Raw genomic sequence first — 22,690 nt, 5'->3', positions numbered from 1 at the left:
GTGCTCCTCTTGGAGGCTCCACCGCAGGGCCCTTTGACCAGCTGGAAGAAATCCTAGGCTGGGAGTGAGCTGCTGCTCACTCTGCGGAGCTGGTTGCCAAGGCAACGGTTGGCAAGCGGAAGTGGAGCTGCGCTGGCGCTTTCCCTTCCGGGTCGGCCCTCCTGCCTCACTGCTGGGAGAGTCTTATGGGACACCGCTTCCTGCAGGGCCTTTTAACGCTGCTGCTGCCGCCGCCACCCATCTGTACCCGGCACCGCATGCTCGGCCTAGAGTCCGTCCCGCCCCCAAAACGACCCCGCAGCAAACTCATGGCATCACCCCGAATCGGGACGCACAATGGCACCTTCCACTGCGACGAGGCATTGGCATGCGCACTGCTTCGCCTCCTGCCGGAGTACCGGGTACGGTTCGCAAAAAGTGACCCTGACACTGCGTGCATGCATGCCTCCGGGGTGGATGGCATTCCGCCAATAGGGTCCCTCCGATAGCGCGGGGCATCCCAAGCACCCTTCCTACCCACCTTGTCTCCCTGAAGTCCAACTTTAATCTCCTACCCGGCGACCCCCGGCAGCCCCTTCACCCCTGTGTACCTCGCAGGATGCAGAGATTGTGCGGACCCGGGATCCCGAAAAACTCGCTTCCTGTGACATCGTGGTGGACGTGGGGGGCGAGTACGACCCTCGGAGACACCGATATGACCATCACCAGAGGTAGGTTTTCAGATACCATTTATTTAACTTCCTTGACCTCAGCTTTCCTCTGTGCTCCAATTCAGCCATCCACTGCCGTGGTCCGCGTCAGCGAAAATAACTGCCTCATCGTTGAAATCAAACTCCCACTAGGACTACACCATCCTTCAGCCCTGCCTGTTCTTCACCCATCTCCTTGGCCTGGGACCTCCCTTGGTTCCCAGGGAGTCCCTCAGGCCCCTTATCTCATCTCCTTCCTTAGCCAAGGCTTTTTTCCCACCAGCGACTTCATCACCCTGAAGGGGTGGCCTGCCCCGCCCCACCTGTGGGCGTTTCTCCTCAGGTGGAACCAGAGACTTGAGAAAAGAAATGAGACACAGAGACAAAGTATAGAGAAAGAAAAAGTGGGCCCAGGAGACCAGCACTCAGCATACAGGGGACCTGCCCCGGCACCGGTCTCTGAGTTCCCTCAGTATTTATTAATCGTTATCTTTACTATCTTTTAGAAAAAGGGGAAGTGGCAGGACAATAGGGTCATGCAGGGAGAAGGTCAGCAGAAAGACATATGAATAAAGATCTCTGTGACATGTATAAGTTTAAGGAAAAGTACTGTGCCTTGATGTGCATATGCAAACATCTCCATAAACATTTTCAGTGCATAAAGAGCAGCATTGCGGCTAGCACGTCCCACCTCCAGCCCTAGTCCCACCTCCAGCCCTAAGACGGTTTTCTCCTATCTCAGTAAATAGACTATCACATGGGGACAAACCTTGGACAATACCTAGCTTTCCTAGGCAGAGGTCCCTGTGGCTTTCCGCAGTGTTTGTGTCCGTGGGTACCTGAGATTAGAGAATGGTGATGACTTTTGACAAGCATACTGCCTTCAGGCACTGGTTTAACAAAGTACATGCTGCACAGCCCCAAATCCATTAAACCTTGAGTCACCACAGCACAAGTCTCTGCAAGGACAGGGTTGAGGGTAGGGTTACAGATTAACAGCATCTCAAGGCGGAAGAATTTTTCTTAGTACAGAACAAAATGGAGTCTCTTATGTCTACTTCTTTTTTTTTTTTTTTTGAGACGGAGTCTCGCTCTGTCGCCCAGGCTGGAGTGCAGTGGCCGGATCTCAGCTCACTGCAAGCTCCGCCTCCCGGGTTTATGCCATTCTCCTGCCTCAGCCTCCTGAGTAGCTGGGACTACAGGCGCCCGCCACCTCGCCTGGCTAGTTTTTTTTTTTTTTTTTTTTTTTTTTTTTTGCATTTTTTAGTAGAGACAGGGTTTCACCGTGTTAGCCAGGATAGTCTCAATCTCCTGACCTCGTGATCCACCTGTCTCCGCCTCCCAAAGTGCTGGGATTACAGGCTTGAGCCACCGCACCCGGCCTATGTCTACTTCTTTCTACATAGACACAGTAACAGTCTGATCTCTCTGTTCCCCACATCACCCCAACTAAATAAACCCATCTGTGATTAATCCATTCTGGTGCCCTTGCTGCTGCACCTAACTGCTGGGCCCACATGATTGTGGCAGTTCATGACAGTTCAGATGTGTGAGGTGTTCTACTTCATTTACACCCTTCTAAAGGGAAATCCTTCTTGCTCAGGGGTAGCCCATTCCAATCCTTTTCTTCCCCCTCAAGCCTCTACAACATCAAACTGATCGTCCCTGCCTCTTCCCAAAAGAAGTTGAGCATTTCCGCAGTCTCCCACCTCAAACATCCTCAGCTCCCTCCTACCAATTAAGGGAAATTTCTTCCCTTCTGTTGGAGGTTAATCTCTGTCCTGTTTCCAGTCTATTACTTTCCTCTGGGATTCCTTTTTCTTTTTTTCTTTCTTTTTGTTTTTTTTTATGAGACGGAGTCCCCCTCTGTCACTGAAGCTGGAGTTCAGTGGCACGATCTCGGCTCACTGCAACCTCTGTCTTCCAGGTTCAAGCAATTTCAACTGTCTCAGCCTCCTGAGTAGCTGGGACTACAGGCGCCCACCACCACACCTGGCTAATTTTTGTATTTTTAGTAGAGACGGGGTTTCACCGTATTGGCCAGACTGGTCTCGAATTCCTGACCTTGTGATCCATCCCCCCTCAGCCTTCCAAAGTGCTGGGATTACAGCTGTGAGCTACCGTCGGCCTATCCTCTGGGATTTCATGTCACAGTTCCACTAGTGTCTCTGCCTCTCCTTCTCTACAGCCTAAAACCCTTCTCAAGTATCTTCTATCTTGAAAAGAAACAAAGGTATAAAAACAAAACTGGTCTTCAATTATACCACACCACGAAAAGTAATTATCTTGGAGAGAGGGATTATGATGTTTTAAGTCTCTCTCCTTTTTTCTTTTTTTTTTTTTTTTTTTTGAGAAGGAGTCTCGCTCTGTGGCCCAGGCTGGAGTGCAGTGGCCGGTTCTCAGCTCACTGCAAGCTCCGCCTCCCGGGTTTACGCCATTCTCCTGCCTCAGCCTCCCGAGTAGCTGGGACTACATTAGCTGGGACTACAGGCGCCCGCCACCTCGCCCGGCTAGTTTTTTTTTGTATTTTTTAGTAGAGACGGGGTTTCACCGTGTTAGCCAGGATGGTCTTGATCTCCTGACCTTGTGATCCGCCCATCTCGGCCTCCCAAAGTGCTGGGATTACAGGCTTGAGCCACCGCGCCCGGCCACCCTTTTTTCTTTTTTTAGCATACATTTTTTGTTTTTGTTTTTGTTTTTGTTTTTGAGACGGAGTCTCGCTCTGTCGCCCAGGCTGGAGTGCAGTGGCACTATCTCGGCTCACTGCAAGCTCCGCCTCCCGGGTTCACGCCATTCTCCTGCCTCAGCCTCCAGAGGAGCTGGAACTACAGGCGTGTGCCACATGTCCGGCTAATTTTTGTGTTCTTAGTAGAGACAGAGTTTCACCATGTTGGCCTGGTCTCAAACTCCTGACCTCAAGCGATCACCTGCCTTGCTTGCCAAAGTGTTGGGATTACAAGTGTGAGCCACTGAGCCCAGCCTGTATTTACTCAAGATTTAATAATAAAAGTCAGTTAACAAATGGAGCTCCCTAGGTAATTCTGAGATGGACTGGTATTTAGAAATCATGGCTGTAGTTTCTACTTCCCTAACATCTGTTATATCTTTTCTCTATTTTCTGCCCCACTGCTGTTCAAATTCTTGCCTTCTTTATTCACCTGAACCATTGCTGGTAATCTCCTTGCATCTGTTCTCCATGCTGGCTGGTGCAATGCTCTAACATGCACCTGTCTGCTTAAAATCCCTCAATGACTTCGATTACCCACAGATAAAGTCCAGTGGTCTGGCCCTGCCTGCTCTTCCAGCTTTTTCTTTTGCCATTCACATCTCACACCTGAGCTGCCTTTCCTGAAGTTCTATCAAGAGACTTGTCTCTCAGCCATCATTCATGTGGTTCCCTCTACTTGGAATGCTTTTCCTCTTTCACCCCTTGTCTATCTGGTGGACACCCACTAATTCATCTTTCAGAACTGACCTGAAGGCTCTCCTCTGAACCCTTTCCTCATCCCTTCCTTTCCCTTGTCTTGTCTAGTGAGAGTACTCGGGGGGTTGTGTTTGTCGGCCTCCAGCAGATGAATCTAAAGGTGAAAACAGTGTCTTGGTTTTTTTTTTTTTGAGACGGAGTCTCGCTGTGTCGCCCAGGCTGGAGTGCAGTGGCCGGATCTCAGCTCACTGCAAGCTCCGCCTCCCGGGTTTACGTCATTCTCCTGCCTCAGCCTCCCGAGTAGCTGGGACTACAGGTGCCCGCCACCTCGCCCGGCTAGTTTTTTTGTATTTTTTTAGTAGAGACGGGGTTTCACCGTGTTAGCCAGGATGGTCTCGATCTCCTGACCTCGTGATCCGCCCGTCTTGGCCTCCCAAAATACTGGGATTACAGGCTTGAGCCACCACGCCTAGCCAGAGTCTTGGTTTTTTACCCTTAATGTCTAATAAAACATAAAATGTGAGGCCGGGCGCGGTGGCTCAAACCTGTAATCCCAGCACTTTGGGAGGCCGAGACGGGCGGATCACGAAGTCAGGAGATCGAGACCATCCTGGCTAACCCGGTGAAACCCTGTCTCTACTAAAAATACAAAAACTAGCCGGGCGAGGTGGCGGGCGCCTGTAGTCCCAGCTACTCGGGAGGCTGAGGCAGGAAAATGGCGTAAACCCGGGAGGCGGAGCTTGCAGTGAGCTGAGATCTGGCCACTGCACTCCAGTCTGGGCGACAGAGCGAGACTCCGCCTCAAAAAAAAAAAAAAAACATAAAATGTGGCAGATAGGAAGCATTGAGTTAACCACTGAATGAATGCATGGAGAGTCCAGCCAAGGTGCCTCACCTCAGCCCCACCTCCCTATGCTCCTCAGGTCTTTCACAGAGACCATGAGCTCCCTGTCTCCTGGGAAGCCGTGGCAGACCAAGCTGAGCAGTGCGGGACTCATCTATCTGCACTTCGGGCACAAGCTGCTGGCCCAGTTGCTGTGCACTAGTGAAGAGGACAGCATGGTGGGCACCCTCTATGACAAGGTGGGGACCTGAGGACAGAGATGCCACCCACATGCATTTCTGGCAGACCACCTGGGAGCAGTGCTCACACAGCACTCAGCACTGGGCCTCGGGGCAGGGTTCCTGGCCTATAGCAGGCCCAACACTCATCCTCTCCCTCAGTCAGGCTCATCTCACAAGGGCATGGTGATACCTCCCCTGCCTACATCCTGGGGTGGTTGTGAGAAGTGGGTGCGATAATATATGGGGAAGGGCTTTGAAAACCATAAAGCAGCATGACCCTATCTTTTTCTTGACAAACACAAACAGCAATTGCTCCGCACCTTTGGGTAAACAGAGGGGAGACTGCTTATGTGTAGAAGCAGATGGCTCAGAGGTTCTGGCTGCCCTGAAGGTTGAGGGAAGCGTATATTAGGCACCCCTGTAATTCACTAGTGGCACAGAAATTGGGAAGCTCAGCTGGGAAGAGTTGTATTATGAAACTGTCTTTGGATTCCACCAGTGTCCCCTGCAAGCAGCTTCCTGCTGTTGGGGAAGGAATATGGCTAGTGGCCCTGGCATGCAAGTCAGGTCTCACATTACTGAGGACAGACACTTACTTGTTTACAAGTCAAAGCTCAGGTTCAGTCAGCTGTATTTCTTGCAGGTAGGCTGTTGAGTTCAGTTCTCAGTTTTAGCTTACCCATCTTCTGCCCTCTGTAACTACAGAGCTTTTGGAATATCAAGATTTTAGACTGCCTGGGTCAGTTTTCCCTTCCACTGCTGAAGGGTTTCTAAACAACTGACAATTTTTTTTTTTTTTTTTTTTTTGAGACAGGGTCTTGCTCTGTCATCCAGTCTGGAGTGCAGTGGCACGATCTCAGCTCACTGCAACCTCCGTCTCCTGGGTTCAAGCAATTCTCTCCTGCTTCATTCTCCTGAATAGCTGGGATTATAGGTGCCCGCCACCACGTCTGGCTAATTTTCGTATTTTTAGTATAGACGGGGTTTCACCATGTTAGCCAGGCTGGTCTCAAACTCCTGACCTCAAGTAACCCACCCGCTTTCACCTCCCAAAGTGCTGGGATTACAGGCGTGAGCCACTGCGCCCGGCCCTAACAATTGACTAAATTTAACCTGTGTTTATTTATTTATTTAATTTATTTATATATTTTTTTGAGACAGTCTCGCTCTGTTGCCCAGGCTGGAGTGCAGTGGCCAGATCTCAGCTCACTGCAAGCTCCGCCTCCCGGGGTTACACCATTCTCCTGCCTCAGCCTCCCAAGTAGCTGGGACTACAGGTGCCCGCCACCTCGCCCGGCTAGTTTTTGTATTTTTTAGTAGACACGGGGTTTCACCGTGTTAGCCAGGATGGTCTCGATCTCCTGACCTCGTGATCCGCCCGTCTCGGCCTCCCAAAGTGCTGGGATTACAGGCTTGAGCCACCGCGCCCGGCCTAAACCCATGTTTTAACTGAGCATCAGGTTGGGGTCCAAATCAGGAAGTGCTGGGCATAGAAGTTACTTTCTCAGTGCTCTGAGAGTAGCACGTTTCTACATACCACAGGTGTAGTGTTATGGAGGCCTATTTTGTAGGGCAATTTTGCATAAAGTTTCTGCCCCGAGACTCTTGAGGCATTATCCTACCATTTATTCAGACCCAGGAGACAACTGCTGATGTCATGTGGCACATTATGGGCTTCCCTGGAACCCTAACTCAGCAACCAGCTTTTGGTGTCTAGTCTCATATTCATTTTCTCCCTCTTGTGTTCTCAACCAGAGCCCCTCCTGCACCTCATTAACCATGTCACTGAATACCTACTCACCCTACCTGGAGACTTACCAGCCTTCAACCACAGGGACCCACTCCCACAGAGACCCTCTAGCATCTGGAGACCTTCCTTGTTCAAAAGTTAGCAGTCCCCTCCCCACACGTGTTGGCTTTGGTTTGGGCTTTGTGCAGCAGAATGAGCATGGTTTAGAAACCAGGTGATCTGAATTCCAGTCACAGCACAACGAGCCTTCTGAGCTTCAGCAAGCTGCTGAACTTGCCAATTCTCCCTTTTCTCATCCAGTTATGTTGAGAGATCCTCACAGGGCTGAAAGAGTGTGTATGAACATACTTTGAATCATGTAAGACTTCACATAAATAGCAGGTAGCCTCAAGAAAGTTTCCCCTGCTGCTGCCTTAGATGTATGAGAACTTTGTGGAGGAGGTGGATGCCGTGGACAATGGGATCTCCCAGTGGGCAGAGGGGGAGCCTCGATATGCACTGACCACTACCCTGAGTGCACGAGTTGCTCGACTTAATCCTACCTGGAACCAGCCTGACCAAGACACAGAGGTAAGGTGGCATGGGAGGAAACCCTGAGACCTGTAAGAACCTTGGGCAGGGGGAAATGGAGCATTTATTCCTCCTAAGCCCCAGCAAATTCCAAGTTTGGGCCAGCACCCTGGTTCTGATTCTCATCATTCCCAGGCAGGGTTCAAGCGTGCAATGGATCTGGTTCAAGAGGAGTTTCTGCAGAGATTAGATTTCTACCAACACAGCTGGCTGCCAGCCCGGGCCTTGGTGGAAGAGGCCCTTGCCCAGCGATTCCAGGTATAGGCCTTGGAGGAGGCATTGTGGCTTGGGGATTACTGACTGCCAATCAACAGGTGCTCCTGCTTCTACCCTAAACCCTAAATCTTTTTTTTTTTTTTTTTTTTTTTTTTTTGAGATGGGATCTGTCTGTCATCCAGGCTGGAGTGCAGTGGCAGACAACCTCAACCTCCTGGGCTCAAGCAATCCTCCCACCTCAGCCTCCTGAGTAGCTGGGACTACAGGCACACGCCACCTCACCCAGCTGATTTTTGTATTTTTTGTAGAGACAGAGTCTCACTTAGTTGCCTAGGCTTGTCTCAAATTCCTGAGCTCAATTGATCCTCCCACCTCAGCCTCCCAAAGTGTTGTGACTACAGGCATGTTCATCATGCCCAGCCTACCTTAAACCTTCTAGCTATCCTCTTCCTCTTTCAGGTGGACCCAAGTGGGGAGATTGTGGAACTGGCGAAAGGTGGATGTCCCTGGAAGGAGCATCTCTACCACCTGGAATCTGGGCTGTCCCCTCCAGTGGCCATCATCTTTGTTATCTACACTGATCAGGCTGGACAGTGGCGAGTACAGTGTGTGCCCAAGGAGCCCCACTCATTCCAAAGCCGGTGAGGCCCTAGGGAACCACCCTACTGACCTTCAGGCCTGTCTCAGCCTTGTTAAGAGAAGGCTGCCAATTCTGACCTCTGCTCTGCTCCCTCTTTCTGCCCACTTGTAGGCTGCCCCTACCAGAGCCATGGCGGGGTCTTCGGGACGAGGCCCTGGACCAGGTCAGTGGGATCCCTGGCTGCATCTTCGTCCATGCAAGCGGCTTCATTGGTGGTCACCGCACCCGAGAGGGTGCCTTGAACATGGCCCGTGCCACATTGGCCCAGCGCTCATACCTCCCACAAATGTCCTAGTGTAATAAAACCTTCCACCTCATACTGACCCAGTCCTTGACTCATTCTTGCCCTACACCATTCTGGAAACTTGTGAAAAGTGAAACAACTATTTATATGTAAGACCCTGTGCTAGATATATTTTCTTCACAGTAACTTCTCAGCCTTGCTTTCCAAAGCATTTGAAACCATACAGTTTCCAGGGTTAACGTGACCAAATTCACAAGTGGCTAAAAGGTGACAGAACAGGACCTTAACCCAAAGTCCATGCTTTTTTCTCCTACTCTACCCCAATGCAACTCCCTGGAAAAGACAGACTGGTAACTGAGTGGAAAACAAAAGGAAAACTTTTATTTATTATTAGAGGTGGGAATGTGGGGAGTGGGGCAGAACAGGTGGTGGCCCTGGGAGAGGGTCCCAAGGGGTAGAGGTTGGGGATGTCTCAGTAAAGAGGGGCAGGTCATGAATACAGCCTCCACCCCCAGCAGGGGGTTCTTGGGCCCGGCCAAGCACTGGGCTAAAACGTGGAAACTGGGCATTGACAAAGTATAGCGGGATGTGAGCAATTCGGCCTGTGGACCAGCCCTGCAGAGAAGGGAAAGAAAAGGATCAGAGCCTGGGCCCAAAGAAGGGCCATCTGGCAAAGCCATACAGCAGCCAAGGCCCTCAGCTTCTCCATCCAACTCCTGGAAGCCCCAGCAGCCTGGCCCACTCACCACACTGAGCAGGGCCCCTTTGTTGAAGGAAGGATGGAAAGTGATGAGCTGGGGCTGGGCTCCTGGCTCCCCCTGGATAACGCCACTAGAAGAAAAGGTGAGCAGGCAACGGGAGGCAGAAGGGAGCTGCATGTAGTGGGATGTGGGTTTTGTGCAGGAAGGCTGGTGAGAAGTCCAGACCTAAGGGCCCACATGGCACTTACCAGGGAAGGAGCTCAAACACAGGGCTGTTTCGAGTGCGAAAAAGGAGGATGACTGGTTTACCATCCTGTACTCTTGGGTTTCCTGTAAGAAATGGATCCAGGGATAGGGGAGGAACTCTGAAGACAGAGTCCCAGGACAGGGGCAGAGGAGAACTCCAGGCCAGGGCATGGCCTCACTAGATTAATTGGGAAGATGGCTGTAGGCTAAGCCCTTCATCCTTGCCTCTTACCTTTCATGAGCACAGCCAGACGCTCCCCACTGGGGTCCCAGACCATGGAATGAGCCTCTCCCCCAAGCCTGTGAGTGACGACAGGTTAGGAGAGTTTCAATGTGGTCCCTCCCACCTGCTTTTCACTGCTACTCCCTCAACCACTCAGCTCACCTCTCCTCACCATCTGGTGTCTGTATTGTTGTCTCAGACAGATCTGCCACAATTGTTGCTGACTTTGCACCTCCAACGCGCCCCTTTCCCTCACCTGTGGACGGATAAGACCAGAGACGTTCTTGCAAGAAACAGGCCTCCACCAGCTCACCAAACTGGTGAGCTGGTCCCCCACCAGCTCACCAAAGGCATCAACACCTCAAAATTTCCTAAGCTTCTATATTTCCCTTTATCCCTCAGAGCTGCATCTTACCAAAGGTTGCTGCCTCCCTCTGACCACCCCAAATACTGAAATGTTGCCCTAACTCACCACATTGCTCTGGAAAAGATAGGGAGTAAATCAGTGGCTCTCCCAATACAGTGAACAGCAGTCGGTTGCCATCTGGGCTCCAGCAGCCAGTCTGGGGTCAGGGAGCAAAAGGCAGGAGAAGGTATGTCTACAGTAGAATGCAGGAGGGAAAGTAGAGGTGGCCGGGCTTGGGGGCATCAGGGGCCCATTGGAATCATCTCCTCCCCAGCGTCTGTCAGTCAGAGTCCCCTCTTACCTGACAGCGCCCTGATAGAGTAGGCCACCTCTCACAAGTCCACATCTGGGCCTCCCAGACTCTTAAGCCAGAGAAAAGCAAATTATAGCTCAGGACCTCTAAGTTCTAAAACTTCGACCCACCTCCCTTGACAGAGCTTCCAGGAGCTAAGTGCCTTTATCTAGGTCCTTGCCCTCCCTCCATCCTCCTCCCACTCACCGAAAGATAGCTGAAGGAGTGGTAGCCAGGATTTTGCTGCCATCTGGGGACCAGAGCAGGTTGGTCACCCCACCTCCTCGAAACCAGGGAAGGGGGACACAGGTCTCTGTTGAGACATCCCATACCTAGGAGAGTGGGGCAAAAGATAAGGGAAAACTCAAGCACCCTATCATCTCTCAGAGGGCTGGCCTCTCTAATGTACACGGAGCCAGAAACGAGAGGAAGCGGGAGAGGGACTGTGAAACAAGAGGCACAGGTTCATGCTGACAATCACAGAGAATGGAATTTTAAACCTCATGAGTCTGATGGCAAAGCTCCTCTCTGGGTAAGTTTAAGACCGAATGAACCAAGGTCCCTCCTCCTTCCCCCAAGATGTTTCCACCACCGAGTGAGGAACGCTTTTGCCAGGACTGAAATGCACATGAGGGGCAGGGACCCACTCACTCGGATAGCAGCATCCACGGGTGAAGCTGAGAGCAGCCGCCCCCCACTGGGGGCCCAAGCTAAGCTGGTAACAGGTGTATGCCCAGGGTGAGACAGCACTTGGGCACAGCCAGAAGAGGGTCTGGAGGGGAACATAGAGGATGTGGAGTCAGGAGATGACAAGAAGCCATCCCCAAAATTCTATTTATTTGCCTCCTGCTAACACCTCCTATCGTGATGGTTGGGAAAAAGGAATAAGGATTGTGGAAGTTAAAAGAAAAACACAAACAGCGAAGGGGAAAAAAGGCCAAATCATGAGCAGGTCAACAGAGAAGAGGTGATTTGCAAGATCTCAGGCCAGGGTGAAAAAGAGTGCTTCCACGATAGGCCATGAGGAGGCAAAACCTAACCAGAAACCTAGAAGGTACTGCCCTGGGGCGGTATTAGGCCCCACCCCAGAACACAGCTATCTGCCCACAGGCCATCCAGCCTGGCCATCCATCCATGCAGGGATAATCTATGACATTACTTCAAGGTTCCAACCTTTTCTCTCCAGAGTTATCTAACACTCCTCAGAACACACCCTGTGCTCCGAAACAGCCCTCCTGCCTTGCCTTATCAGAGCGCCTCCCACCTCTGCACTCCTGCGTTTGCTGCTTATCATAAAGATGGTGCATGTGTCTCAGCCTCCATCACCAGCAGGGAACTACCTGACGGCGCCTGCCATGTGTCTGCAGCTGTGTGTCAGCTGTGTATTTCCAGAGTCATGTGCCTGGCCTGACAGATGAAGGCTACTACCTGAATTAACGCCACCTTCTCTTTCTACCTAACTATAACCACCTTCAGCTCCAGTGAAGTCTTAGTCACAGATGTACAATTTAATTCTCTCGAACTTTACAATAAATCACAGCTGCCTTTGCAGGTGGGTTCAGATTCATCTCATTCTTTTCGGTGGCTCCACTGTATACCACTCAATAGATGAACTATAATCTATTCAGTCCTGCCTCTACAAATGGACATTTGACTTGTTTGTAATTTTTTATTATACATAATGCTGTGAAAAATATCTCCTGGGCCAGGCATGGCGGTTCACACTCCAGGCTGGAGTGCAGTGGCACGGTCATAGCACACTGCAGCCTCAAACTCCTGAGGCTCCTGCCTCAGCCTCAGCCTCTAAAGTAGCAAGGACTACAGATGTACACCACCACGCCCAGCTAGTTTTTTCATTTTTATTTTTTGTATAGACAGTGTCTATGTTGCCCAAGCTAGTCTCAAACTCCTAGGCTCAAGTGATCCATCTGCCTCAGCCTCCCAAAGTGCTGGAATTACACCCATGAGCCATCACGTGCCTGGCTTTGTTTTTTGTTCATGTATTTATTTATTTATTTTTTTTTTTTTTTTTTTTTTTTTTTTTTGAGGCGGAGTCTCGCTCTGTCGCCCGGACTGGAGTGCAGTGGCCGGATCTCAGCTCACTGCAAGCTCCGCCTCCTGGGTTTACGCCATTCTCCTGCCTCAGCCTCCCTAGTAGCTGGGACTACAGGCGCCCGCCACCTCGCCCGGCTAGTTTTTGTATTTTTAGTAGAGACGGGGTTTCACCGTGTTAGCCAGGATGGTCTCGATCTCCTGACCTCATGATCCGCCCGTCTCGGCCTCCCAAAGTGCTGGGATTACAGGCTTGAGCCACCGCGCCCGGCCTGTTCATGTATTTATTTAAAAAATTTTTTTAAAATCAAGTTTCGCTCTTGTCGCCCAGGCTAGAGTACAATGGCATTATCTCAGCTCACTGAACTTCCACCTCCTGGGTTCAAGCGATTCTCCTGCCTCAGCTTCCTGAGTTGCCGGGATTACAGGCACACACCACCACACCCAGCTAATTTTTGTATTTTTAGTAGAAACAAAAACAAAAAACCAACAACTTTTCAGGCGTGGTGTATGCACCTGTAGTCCCAGCTACTTGGCAAGGGGCTCACTTGAGCCCAGGTGTTCAAGGCTGTGATGTGCGATGACTAAGTCTGTGAATAATCACTTCATTTCAGCCTGGGCAACATAATGAAACCCCATCTCTAAAATAACCAAAAAAAGGCTAGGTGTGGTGGCTCACGCCTGAAATCCCAGCACTTCGGGAGGCCGAGGCAGGCGGATCACCTGAGGTCAAGAGTTTGAGACCAGCCTGGTCAATATGGTGAAACCCCCGCCTCTACTAAAAATAAAAAATTGGCCTGTGGTGGCATGCACCTGTAGTCCCAGTTACTTGGGAGGCTGAGGCAGGAGAATCGCTTGAACCCAGGAGGCAGAAGTTGTTGCAGTGAGCTGAGATTGTGCCACTTGCCCTCCAGCCTGGGTGACAGAGTGAGATTCCATCTCAAAAAGAAAAAAGAAAAAAAATCTGTGATTACGTATTTTTTTCTTATAGTACCTACTGTCAAGATTTAGGTATTAGTGTTACATTAGCTTTATAAAAATAAATCAGGATAGATCCTGCAACAAAAAAAGGGAGGACAGGCCGGGCGCAGTGACTCATGCCTATAATCCCAGCACTTCGGGATGCTGAGGCAGGCGGATCACGAGGTCAAGAGGAGAATCCCTTGAACCCGGGAGGAAGAGGTTGCAGTGAGCCGAGATTGTGCCATTGCACTCCATCCAGCCTGGGCAACAAGAGTGAAACTCTGACCCACCCCCAAAAAAAAAAAAAAAAATCATTATTTTCTTCTACAATCCACTTTGGTAACTTGCATTTTGCTAGAAAATCAAACATTTCCACAGGGCGCAGTGGCTCACTCCTATAATCCCAGCCCTTTGGGAAGCCAAGGCGGGCAGATCACAAGGTCAGGAGTTCAAGACCAGCCTGGCCAATATGGTGAAACCCTCTCTCTAATAAAAATACAAAAATTAGCTAGCACACGCCTGTAGTCCCAGCTACTCGGGATGCTGAGGTGGAAGAATCACTTGAACCCGGGAGGCTGAGACTGCAGTGAGCCAAGATCACGCCACTACACTCCAGCCTGAACAACAGAGCGAGACTCCATCTCAAACAAACAAAAAAAGAAATCAAACATTTCCTTCAGATTTTCAAATTTGTTGGCCTAAACATGTCCATAATACTCTTTTATAATTCTATTTTCTACCATATCTATATCTTTCCACTTCTGAAAATAGTATACTTTGGTTTTCTTTTTCTCCTTAATTAGGCTGACCAAAAGGTTTTCTTCTTTATTCATATATCTATATATATATATACACACACACACATACACACTTTGTTTTTTGAGACAGTCTTGCTCTGTTGCCCAGGCTGGAGTACGGTGGCGCAATCTCGGCTCATTGCAACCTCTGCCTCCCAGGTTCAAGTGACTCTCCTGCCTCAGCCTGCCGAGTAGCTGAGACTACAAGCGAGCGCCACCACGCCCAGTTTATTTTATTATTTTTAGTAGAGATGGGGTTTCACCGTGTTAGCCACGATGGTCTCGATCTCCTGACCTTGTGATCCGCCCGCCTCGGCCTCCCAAAGTGCTGGGATTACAGACGTGAGCCACCATGCTCGGCCAATTTTTGTATTTTTAGTAGTGACATGTTGGCCAGGCTGGTCTCGAACTCCTGACCTCAGCTGATCCACCTGCCTCCACAGTCCAAAGTGTTGGAATTACAGGCATGAGCCACAGCGCCCAGCTTATTCATAATTTAAAGAACCAATTTCTGGTTTTATTTTTAGTTAGTTCTCACAGGTATGCTTTTTCTAATTTCATTAGTTTCTGATCTTATCAGCACTAATTTTCTTCACATTTCCTTTAAGTCTCCTGATAGTCCTCTGAAAGACAGTCTTTCCACCCCATAACCCACAGACACATTGTCCCCACAATCCAAAAAGCCCCTAGTTCTGTCTCTTTCTCCAGATTAGAGTATTCTCAGCAACCCACCTTGATCTTACATCTGCTTTTCCCACAGTCCTGGGAAGCGCTGTGAGGACAAAGAACTTCTCCTTTCAGACCTCCTCACCATCCACCATGCCTAGCATTGCGTAACTCTCAGGCCAAGGTAAGACAGGCTACTAAGACTTACCGGGTAGACAAGGAGGTAGGGTCCAGGGTCCAGATGAGAATGCAGCTCTGGCAGGCCACAGCCAAGACAGAGGCACTAAGGGGTTTCCAGGCCAGAGCCGCCACATTTCGCTGCAGCCGGTGCTTCAGGGAGGGGACTATGGTGCTAGGGTGAAGGGATAGGAAACTGAGTCAAGGCAGGAACACTAAGGCTCCAGCGACCAGAGTGCAGTTAAGGAGGGAAAGTCAGAGAGAAGAAGGAGGATTCATCTAGGGGCCAGGGGCACTATAGGACAGGAGGGGATAAAGGTTAGGTCTAGAAAAAGCACATATCCAGTTATCGAGTTTCCCTGATCCCAGTTCTGGAAGGAGCCCTATGAACCAGGTTCAAGAACTACAGGACTTTCCGGGACCAACGCTGGCAAGGGAAGATGATATTGACAAGTCAGAGCCCACCTGGTGTCTCCACACACACCTGCTGGCATTATACACACGGACTGAGTCATCTAGCAGGGCCACTGCAAACTTGTTGGTGTGGGGGTGCCACGCAAAGACACGCAAGCAGCAGCTGGACCTAAGGAAGGGTTAACATGAAGAGTTCCTGCACCTACCCCTACCCTAGACCAGAAGCTCACATTCATTTCCAGTAAGAACATGGTTTTTTTCTACTTTTTCTTGTATTCTCTTTTGGGGGGACAGAAGGAATGAGAACATGGTGAGCAATCAGAAAAGGAGTAGGAGTCTTTGCCTTCTCCCCAGAGGAATTTTCGAGGTTCAGGACTTCCTTCCCACAAAGCTCCAGGGCTTGTGCACTCACCAATTTGTGACTTGGGCAAATTCAGCAATCAGATCTTCACTCCTGAGCTGTAGGAACAAGGCAGACAGAGGACACACTGGGGCAAAAGGAGCCCATCCCCTCAATATTCCTACCGGGGAGCTGGACCACTCCTACCTTCTGAAGTCATCACACCCAACCCTGACCTGCAAGTATAGGAATGGGGGCACAGTAGGATGGGGACGCAGCAACTGCAGAGGGCTGGGGAGGAAGCCAAACTTACAGACAGATGGGGGAACAGGGACCCATGGAGGGAAGAGGCCCATCGACAGAGTGCCAGGGCCCAGCCGGATGCCGTCTTCACCCACTCAAACACTGTAGGGTTGAGGAAGCAGCTCTGATTAAACCATTCACAGGCCTCTTACCAGGTACCCTCTAGGTGAAAGACAAGGAAGGACAGGCACTCCCCAGGTCCTTCTGCCCAGTAAGTACTCTCAACATCCCACTCTGGACACCCACTCTGGACACCCACTCTGGGTTATTTGGGTAGGCAGAGGAGAGAAGATGACAGGAAAAATAGAGCTAAAAGAGGCTGGGCCAACAGGTGTCAGGTGAGTTCAAGAATATGGAGGGGAAGATAACCACAAAACGAGGGAAGGCTGGAGAGAAAAATACTTACCCTCTTCTTCTGAGTTTGCAATTTCATTTAGCACACCAAAAAGGCCCACATCACGCCTGATAAGGGAGGAAAATGTGGGTCAGATTTCTCTGATCCGGTGTCCCCCTCTACCAGTTTCATTCAGTCATTCAATACACATGTATTAAAAACACAGACACATTTAATGAATGCCAACTATGTACCAGGCACTCTACATGTTGTCCTTTCATTTACGTATCTCACAAATCTGAAAGAGATTCTAAACATTTACGGATGAGGCAACCAAGCCTCAGAGGACTTTTGGGCTTTGTGAGCAGGTTAAGGAGATGGGACTTGCTCTAAGACAGTGAATGGAAAGCCATGGAAGGGTTCTAAGGAGAGGAATAAACAGATCACACAGCAGCATTTTAGAAAGAGCAATCTGGCTGCAGATTAGAGAGTGATAAGAATAGAAAAGACCAGGATGGGCGCAGTGGCTCATACCTGTAATCCCAGCACTTTAGGAGGCCGAGGTGGGCAGATCACAAGGTCAAGAGATCGAGACTATCCTGGCCAACATGGTGAAACCCCATCTCTAATAAAAATATAAAAATTTGCCAAGCGTGGTGGTGCGTGCCTATAATCCCAGCTACTGAGGAGGCTGAGGCAGGAGAATCGTCTGAACCCAGGAGGCGGAGGTTGCAGTGAGCTGACATCATGCCACTGCACTCCAGCATGGGCGACAGAGTGAGACTTCGTCTCACAGAAAAAAAAAAAAAGAGAAAAAATAGAAAAAGTCCAGGTGCAGTGGCTCACACCCGTAATCCTAGCACTTTCAGAGGCCAAGGCAGGAGGATCACCTGAGCTCAAGAGCTTGAGACCAGCCTAGGCAACATAGAGAAATGCTGTCTCTACAAAAAAATACAAAACGTAGCCAGGTATGGTGGCACACACCTGTAGTCCCAGCTACTGCGGAGGCTGAGGAGGGTGCATCACTTGAGCCCCTGGGGGCTGATGATGCAGTGAGCCGTGTTCCATGTTTGCACCACTGCACTCCACGCTGGGCAACAGAGCAAGATGCCATCTCAAAAAATAATAATAATAAGAGAAAAATAAATCAGTTAAGAATCTACAGGCCGGGCACGGTGGCTCAAGCCTGTAATCCCAGCACTTTGGGAGGCCGAGACGGGCGGATCACGAGGTCAGGAGATCGAGACCATCCTGGCTAACCCGGTGAAACCCCGTCTCTACTAAAAAAATACAAAAAAAAAAAACTGGCCGGGCGAGGTGGCGGGCGCCTGTAGTCCCAGCTACTGGGGAGGCTGAGGCAGGAGAATGGCATTAACCCGGGAGATGGAGCTTGCAGTGAGCCAAGATCCGGCCACTGCACTCCAGCCGGGGCGACAGAGCGAGACTCCGTCTCAAAAAAAAAAAAAAAGAATCTACTTCAGGGCCAGGTGCAGTGGCTCACGCCTGTAATCCCAGCATGCTGGGAGGCCAAGGCAGGCAGATCACAAGGTCAGGAGTTCGAGATCAACCTGGTCAAGATGGTGAAACTCCATCTCTATTAAAAATACAAAAATTGGGCCGGGCGCGGTGGCTCAACCCTGTAATTCCAGCACTTTGGGAGGCCAAGACGGGCGGATCACGAGGTCAGGAGATTGAGACCATCCTGGCTAACACGGTGAAACCCCCTCTCTACTAAAAAATACAAAAAACTAGCCGGGCGAGTTGGCGGGCACCTGTAGTCCCAGCTACTCGGGAGGCTGAGGCAGGAGAATGGCGTAAACCCAGGAGGCGGAGCTTGCAGTGAGCTGAGATCCGGCCACTGCACTCCAGCCTGGGCAACAGAGCCAGACTCCGTCTCAAAAAAAAAAAAAAAAAAAAAAATACAAAAATTGGCCAGGCGCGGTGGCTCAAGCCTGTAATCCCAGCACTTTGGGAGGCCAAGACGGGCGGATCACGAGGTCAGGAGATCGAAACCATCCTGGCTAACACGGTGAAACCCCATCTCTACTAAAAATAGAAAAAATTAGCCGGGCATGGTGGTGGGCGCCTGTAGTCCCAGCGACTTGGGAGGCTGAAGCAGAAGAATGGCGTGAACCCAGGAGGCGGAGCCTGCAGTGAGCAAGATCATGCCACTGCACTCTAGCAAGGGCAACAGAGTAAGACTCCATCTCAAAAAAAAAAAAAAAAATTAGCCAGGCATTGTGGTGTGCATCTGTAGTCCCAGCTACTCCAGAGGCTGAGGCAAAAGAATTGCTTGAACCTGGGAGGCAGAGGTTGTAGTGAGCCAAGATCACGCCATTGCACTCCAGCCTGGGTGACAGAGTGAGACTCTGTCTCAAAAAAACAAAAAAGAATCTACTTCAGGAATCTAGGAAAAAGGTGAAAGTGGCCTGAACTGGTGGGATGAAGAAAAGGAGAGATTTGAGAGACTTAGGAAGTAGCATGAACAAGATGTGAAGACTAATCAGACATTAGTAAAGGAAAGAGCAATCAACACAAGAAAAACACCTAGGTAATAATTACATCAGCTAATACGCTTACAATGTGCCAGCTCTGGACTAGGTGCCTCACATGAACTAATCAAGCCATTATGACAATTCTACAAGATAGGTATTGTTATCACTGCATTTATTTTTATTTTATTGAGACAGGGTCTTGCTCTGTCACCCAGGCTGGAGTGCAGTATTACCATCATGGCTTGCTGCAGCCTCAACCTCCTGCACTCAGGTATTCCTACCTCAGCCTCTGGAGGAGCTGAGACTACAGGCACACACCATCATGCCAAGCTAATTTTTAAATTTTTTGTAGAGACATGGTTTCAGTGTGCGTGTGTATGTAAGACGGAGTCTCACTTTGTCACCCAGGCTGAAGTGCAGTGGTGTGCACTCGGCTCACTGCAACCTCTACCTCCTGGGTGCAAGCAATTCTTGTGCCTCAGCCTCCTGAGTAATTAGGATTACAGACGGAGTTTCACCACATTGGCCAGGCTGGTCTCGAACTCCTGACCTCAAGTGATACACCTGCCTTGGCGTCCCAAAGTGCTGGGATTACAGGCGTGAGCCTCCGCGCCCAGCCTATCACTGCATTTTTAGATGAGACAACAAAGGTGTGAAGAGGTTAATTAATATGAACAAGGTAATCTAAGTAGAAAGTAGTCAGGATTCAACTATCTATCTACCCCAGAACCTACACTCAAACCACTTTTTTCTGAATGAGTAATATGATCATTCCTTAAAGTGAACCATCCAGGGAAGCAAATTTGGAGAGAGAAATAAAGAGACTGGATTTGAGCATACTGAATATATGAAGTCTGAAATACTCAAGCAGGATAATTTGACAAACAAGTGAACACCAGGTCTGATGCATCGACTGGAAATCTAGCCCCAAAAACACCAACATTCAAGGGACATTAGGAAGAGGAGCCACCAAAAAGCCTGAGAAGCAGCAGCTGCAGAAGCAGGAGACAAGAAGGAGCCTGGGAATGAATGGATTTTCAACAAACTGATGTTCAACTTCACACACACATGCCCATTAAACTGTACTAAAGTACCAAAGATCAAAGCTTAACAGCACGTATTGGAAAACAGGCACTCTCATACACTGCTGGTGGGAACATATACATGTACAATTTTGACAGAGGACTATTTGGAACAGCTCACAAATTACAGATGAACATACCCTCTGAACCAGCAACTTAACTTCTAGGAATTCGTCCTATAAATAGTAATGGTATTAATAAAATATTAACTTTTTTTTTTATTTTTTTGAGACAAGGTCTCACTCAGTGCCACTGCACTGGCACAATCTTGGCTCATTGCAACCTCCACCTCCCAGGCTCAAGCAATCCTCCTATACATAAGCCTCCTGAGTAGCTGGGACTAAAGGTGCATTCCACCATACCCGGCTAATTTTCGTACTTTTCTTGTAGAGAAAAGAACATGGTTTCGCCATGTTCCCCAGGCTTGTCTCGAACCACAGAGCCCAAGCAATCTGCCAGCCTCAGCCTACCAAAGTGCTAGGATTATAGGCATGAGTCACTGTGCCTGGCATAAATAATCCTTAAAGGGATTTATATATGCCATTAATAGGTCCAGGTGCAGTGACTCACAGCTGTAATCTCAGCACTTTGGGAGGCCAAGGCAGGCAGATTACCTGAGATCAGGAGGCCAGACCAGCCTGGCCAACATGGTGAAATCCCACCTCTACTAAAATACAAAAATTAGCTGGGCGTGGTGGCACGTGCCTATAGTCCCAGCCACTCGGGAGGCTGAGGCAGGGGAATTGCTTGAACCTGAACCTGAGAGGCGGAGGTTGCAGTGAGCTGAGATTGTACTACCGCACTCCAGCCTGGCAACACAGCAAGACTCTGTCTCAAAAAAAAGAAAATGAGCCAGCGCGGTGGCTCACGGCTGTAATCCCACTTTGGGAGGCCGAGGCAGGCAGATAATCTGAGGTCGGGAGTTCAAGACCAGGCTGACCAACATGGAGAAATCCCATCTCTACTAAAAATACAAAATTAGCTGGGCGTGGTGGCACATGCCTGTAATCCTAGCTACTAGGGAGACTGAGGCAGGAGAGTCGCTTGAACCTGGGAGGCAGAGGTTGCAGTGAGCTGAGATCGTGCCACTGCACTCCAGCCTGGGCAACAAGAGTGAAACTCCATCTTAAAAAAAAGAAAAGAAAAGAAAATGAAACCAGGTAGTGTGGCTCCACTCCTACAAGTGCAAAGTGGATGACCTATGTAGATTATTCAATGCAACCTTATATCTAATCTTGCTGAGCTTTAGGTAAAAGCTCAGAAGTGTTAATGACATGAGGTGGGGGCAGGGAGCAGGTTCACCTAATCAAGCCAGAAAGCAAAGCAAGTTACTAGAGATTAAATAGAAGTACTTTTTCCATAGTGTTCCTGGGAAGGGCAAGGAAGGGAACCTGATATTTATTGAGCATTTGATTTCTACAATAAGGACTAAAAATTTCATATGATTTAAGATATACAGCCCTCATGGAGACAGCCTGAATAAGTCTTTTCAAGAACACCCCAAGGTAAAGAGTGGTGACTCATTTTCCAGGATCTGCAGACTATGACCCAGAAAACGCTTTGCCATGCCTCACCAAATGTTGATGCATCTCTTCCACACTTGCTCCCGGTGATGGATGAAGGCAGTTCTTGTGCCATGGTCCAGCCTTCCAGGGGTCTTTAGGGGATCCTTGGTCAGGTGTAGGACAGGAAGATTGATCCACTATAGCACAAAAGCGAGGGGTGTGATGGTGAGTCAAGATTCCAGAGGTCGGTTTTCCGTTTCCACAAAGCTAACACTTGTGAGTATGGGAAATAAGTCTTAGCTCCCGTATCTGTGCAACTAGAATAATATTTCACAGGGTTGTGATTATGAAACCATAGAACATTTTTAGAAAACACCTGACTCATTCTCTTTCTTACATAACAAACGCTCAGTAAATATCAGTTTCCCTTCCTTGTCCTTCCCAGGTACACCACGGAAAAAAAGTTCCAAGTTGTACCTTTCTGATCCTCCCCAGATACCGTCCCCAACTTTTAGACAGTTCTCCCTCATTCTCTCCATTCCCTCTAGGACTCCTCCACAGCTCCTTAACCCCCCCTTATACTCCAATCCCTGCCCTAAAACAGATTCCAGCCCTTCTATTCTCCTGCCGGGGCCAAGCTGTTTCCAGTCCACCAGACTCTGCGACCCTGCCCCTGTCACACTGCCTCCCTTCTCCAATTCTCCCCGACTCCGCCCCCATGCCTGCAGGTCCCCTCCCTCCTCGCCCTGGCCACCTGGCCCCGGAAGTCGGGGGGAGGGCTCTCATAGCTACTGCCCGTCACCAGTTCGTTATTGTGCTCATATAGGGTGACTTGACCCCGAGGCGGTGGAGGAGGGAACAACCCCAGGGAGCACATCTTGCCGGTTCGCAGGACGTCTAGAGTCGGCAAACTCCTGGCCGGAACGGCACAGACCGCCCTCCCGAAACTCGGTTCCCGGGCTAGATTCGTATGCGGACGGGTAGCCGCAAGGGACAAACGGCGAGGCGGCGCTCGACGGAAGTGAAGAAAAGACTTGACAGGAAAGAAGGACGAGTAAGCGGTCCCGGGACAGACCGCCAAAGCGTCCTCCTGCGC

At 49.8% G+C, this 22,690-nt stretch overlaps 2 protein-coding genes across 2 annotated transcripts; one reads left to right on the top strand and one right to left on the bottom strand.

Annotated features, from left to right (window-relative positions):
* Positions 1-21: 21 nt before the first annotated feature.
* C10H12orf10 (chromosome 10 C12orf10 homolog) lies at positions 22-8,676 on the top strand. The gene is made up of 7 exons (XM_010373928.2): positions 22-401; positions 598-710; positions 5,037-5,196; positions 7,346-7,498; positions 7,634-7,756; positions 8,174-8,355; positions 8,466-8,676. Exons 1-7 carry the CDS (start codon positions 186-188, stop codon positions 8,647-8,649), a joined length of 1,131 nt encoding a protein of 376 aa, XP_010372230.1. The 5' UTR covers positions 22-185; the 3' UTR covers positions 8,650-8,676.
* Positions 8,677-8,953: 277 nt separating this feature from the next.
* On the bottom strand, positions 8,954-22,633 carry AAAS (aladin WD repeat nucleoporin). Its single transcript, XM_010373924.2, has 16 exons — positions 22,349-22,633; positions 21,664-21,791; positions 16,585-16,640; positions 16,189-16,280; positions 15,948-15,994; positions 15,606-15,704; positions 15,153-15,296; positions 11,118-11,238; positions 10,674-10,798; positions 10,476-10,536; positions 10,241-10,331; positions 9,931-10,024; positions 9,778-9,845; positions 9,548-9,629; positions 9,345-9,429; positions 8,954-9,213 (listed from the first exon to the last, which is right to left on the bottom strand). The coding sequence occupies exons 1-16, from the start codon at positions 22,469-22,471 to the stop codon at positions 8,989-8,991; spliced, it is 1,641 nt and encodes a 546-aa protein (XP_010372226.2). The 5' UTR covers positions 22,472-22,633; the 3' UTR covers positions 8,954-8,988.
* Between the last annotated feature and the right edge of the window lie 57 nt (positions 22,634-22,690).

This window comes from Rhinopithecus roxellana, chromosome 10, assembly GCF_007565055.1.
Source record: "Rhinopithecus roxellana isolate Shanxi Qingling chromosome 10, ASM756505v1, whole genome shotgun sequence".
Lineage (NCBI taxonomy): Eukaryota > Metazoa > Chordata > Mammalia > Primates > Cercopithecidae > Rhinopithecus > Rhinopithecus roxellana.
Note: the sequence above shows the minus strand (reverse complement) of the source record. Positions and strands in the feature narration are given on the sequence as shown.

Bases quoted from the DNA above. Each gene is read 5' to 3' on its own strand.
- C10H12orf10 (XM_010373928.2), top strand. From the start codon at position 186: ATGGGACACCGCTTCCTGCAGGGCCTTTTAACGCTGCTGCTGCCGCCG. The intron at 5,197-7,345 runs GTGGGGACCTGA...CTGCTGCCTTAG, and splicing joins TGGGCACCCTCTATGACAAG to ATGTATGAGAACTTTGTGGA. The intron at 7,757-8,173 runs GTATAGGCCTTG...TTCCTCTTTCAG, and splicing joins CCCTTGCCCAGCGATTCCAG to GTGGACCCAAGTGGGGAGAT.
- AAAS (XM_010373924.2), bottom strand. From the start codon at position 22,471: ATGTGCTCCCTGGGGTTGTTCCCTCCTCCACCGCCTCGGGGTCAAGTC. The intron at 10,025-10,240 runs GTGAGTTAGGGC...ATCCGTCCACAG, and splicing joins ATCTTTTCCAGAGCAATGTG to GTGAGGGAAAGGGGCGCGTT. The intron at 9,214-9,344 runs GTGAGTGGGCCA...CCTTCTCTGCAG, and splicing joins AAGGGGCCCTGCTCAGTGTG to GGCTGGTCCACAGGCCGAAT.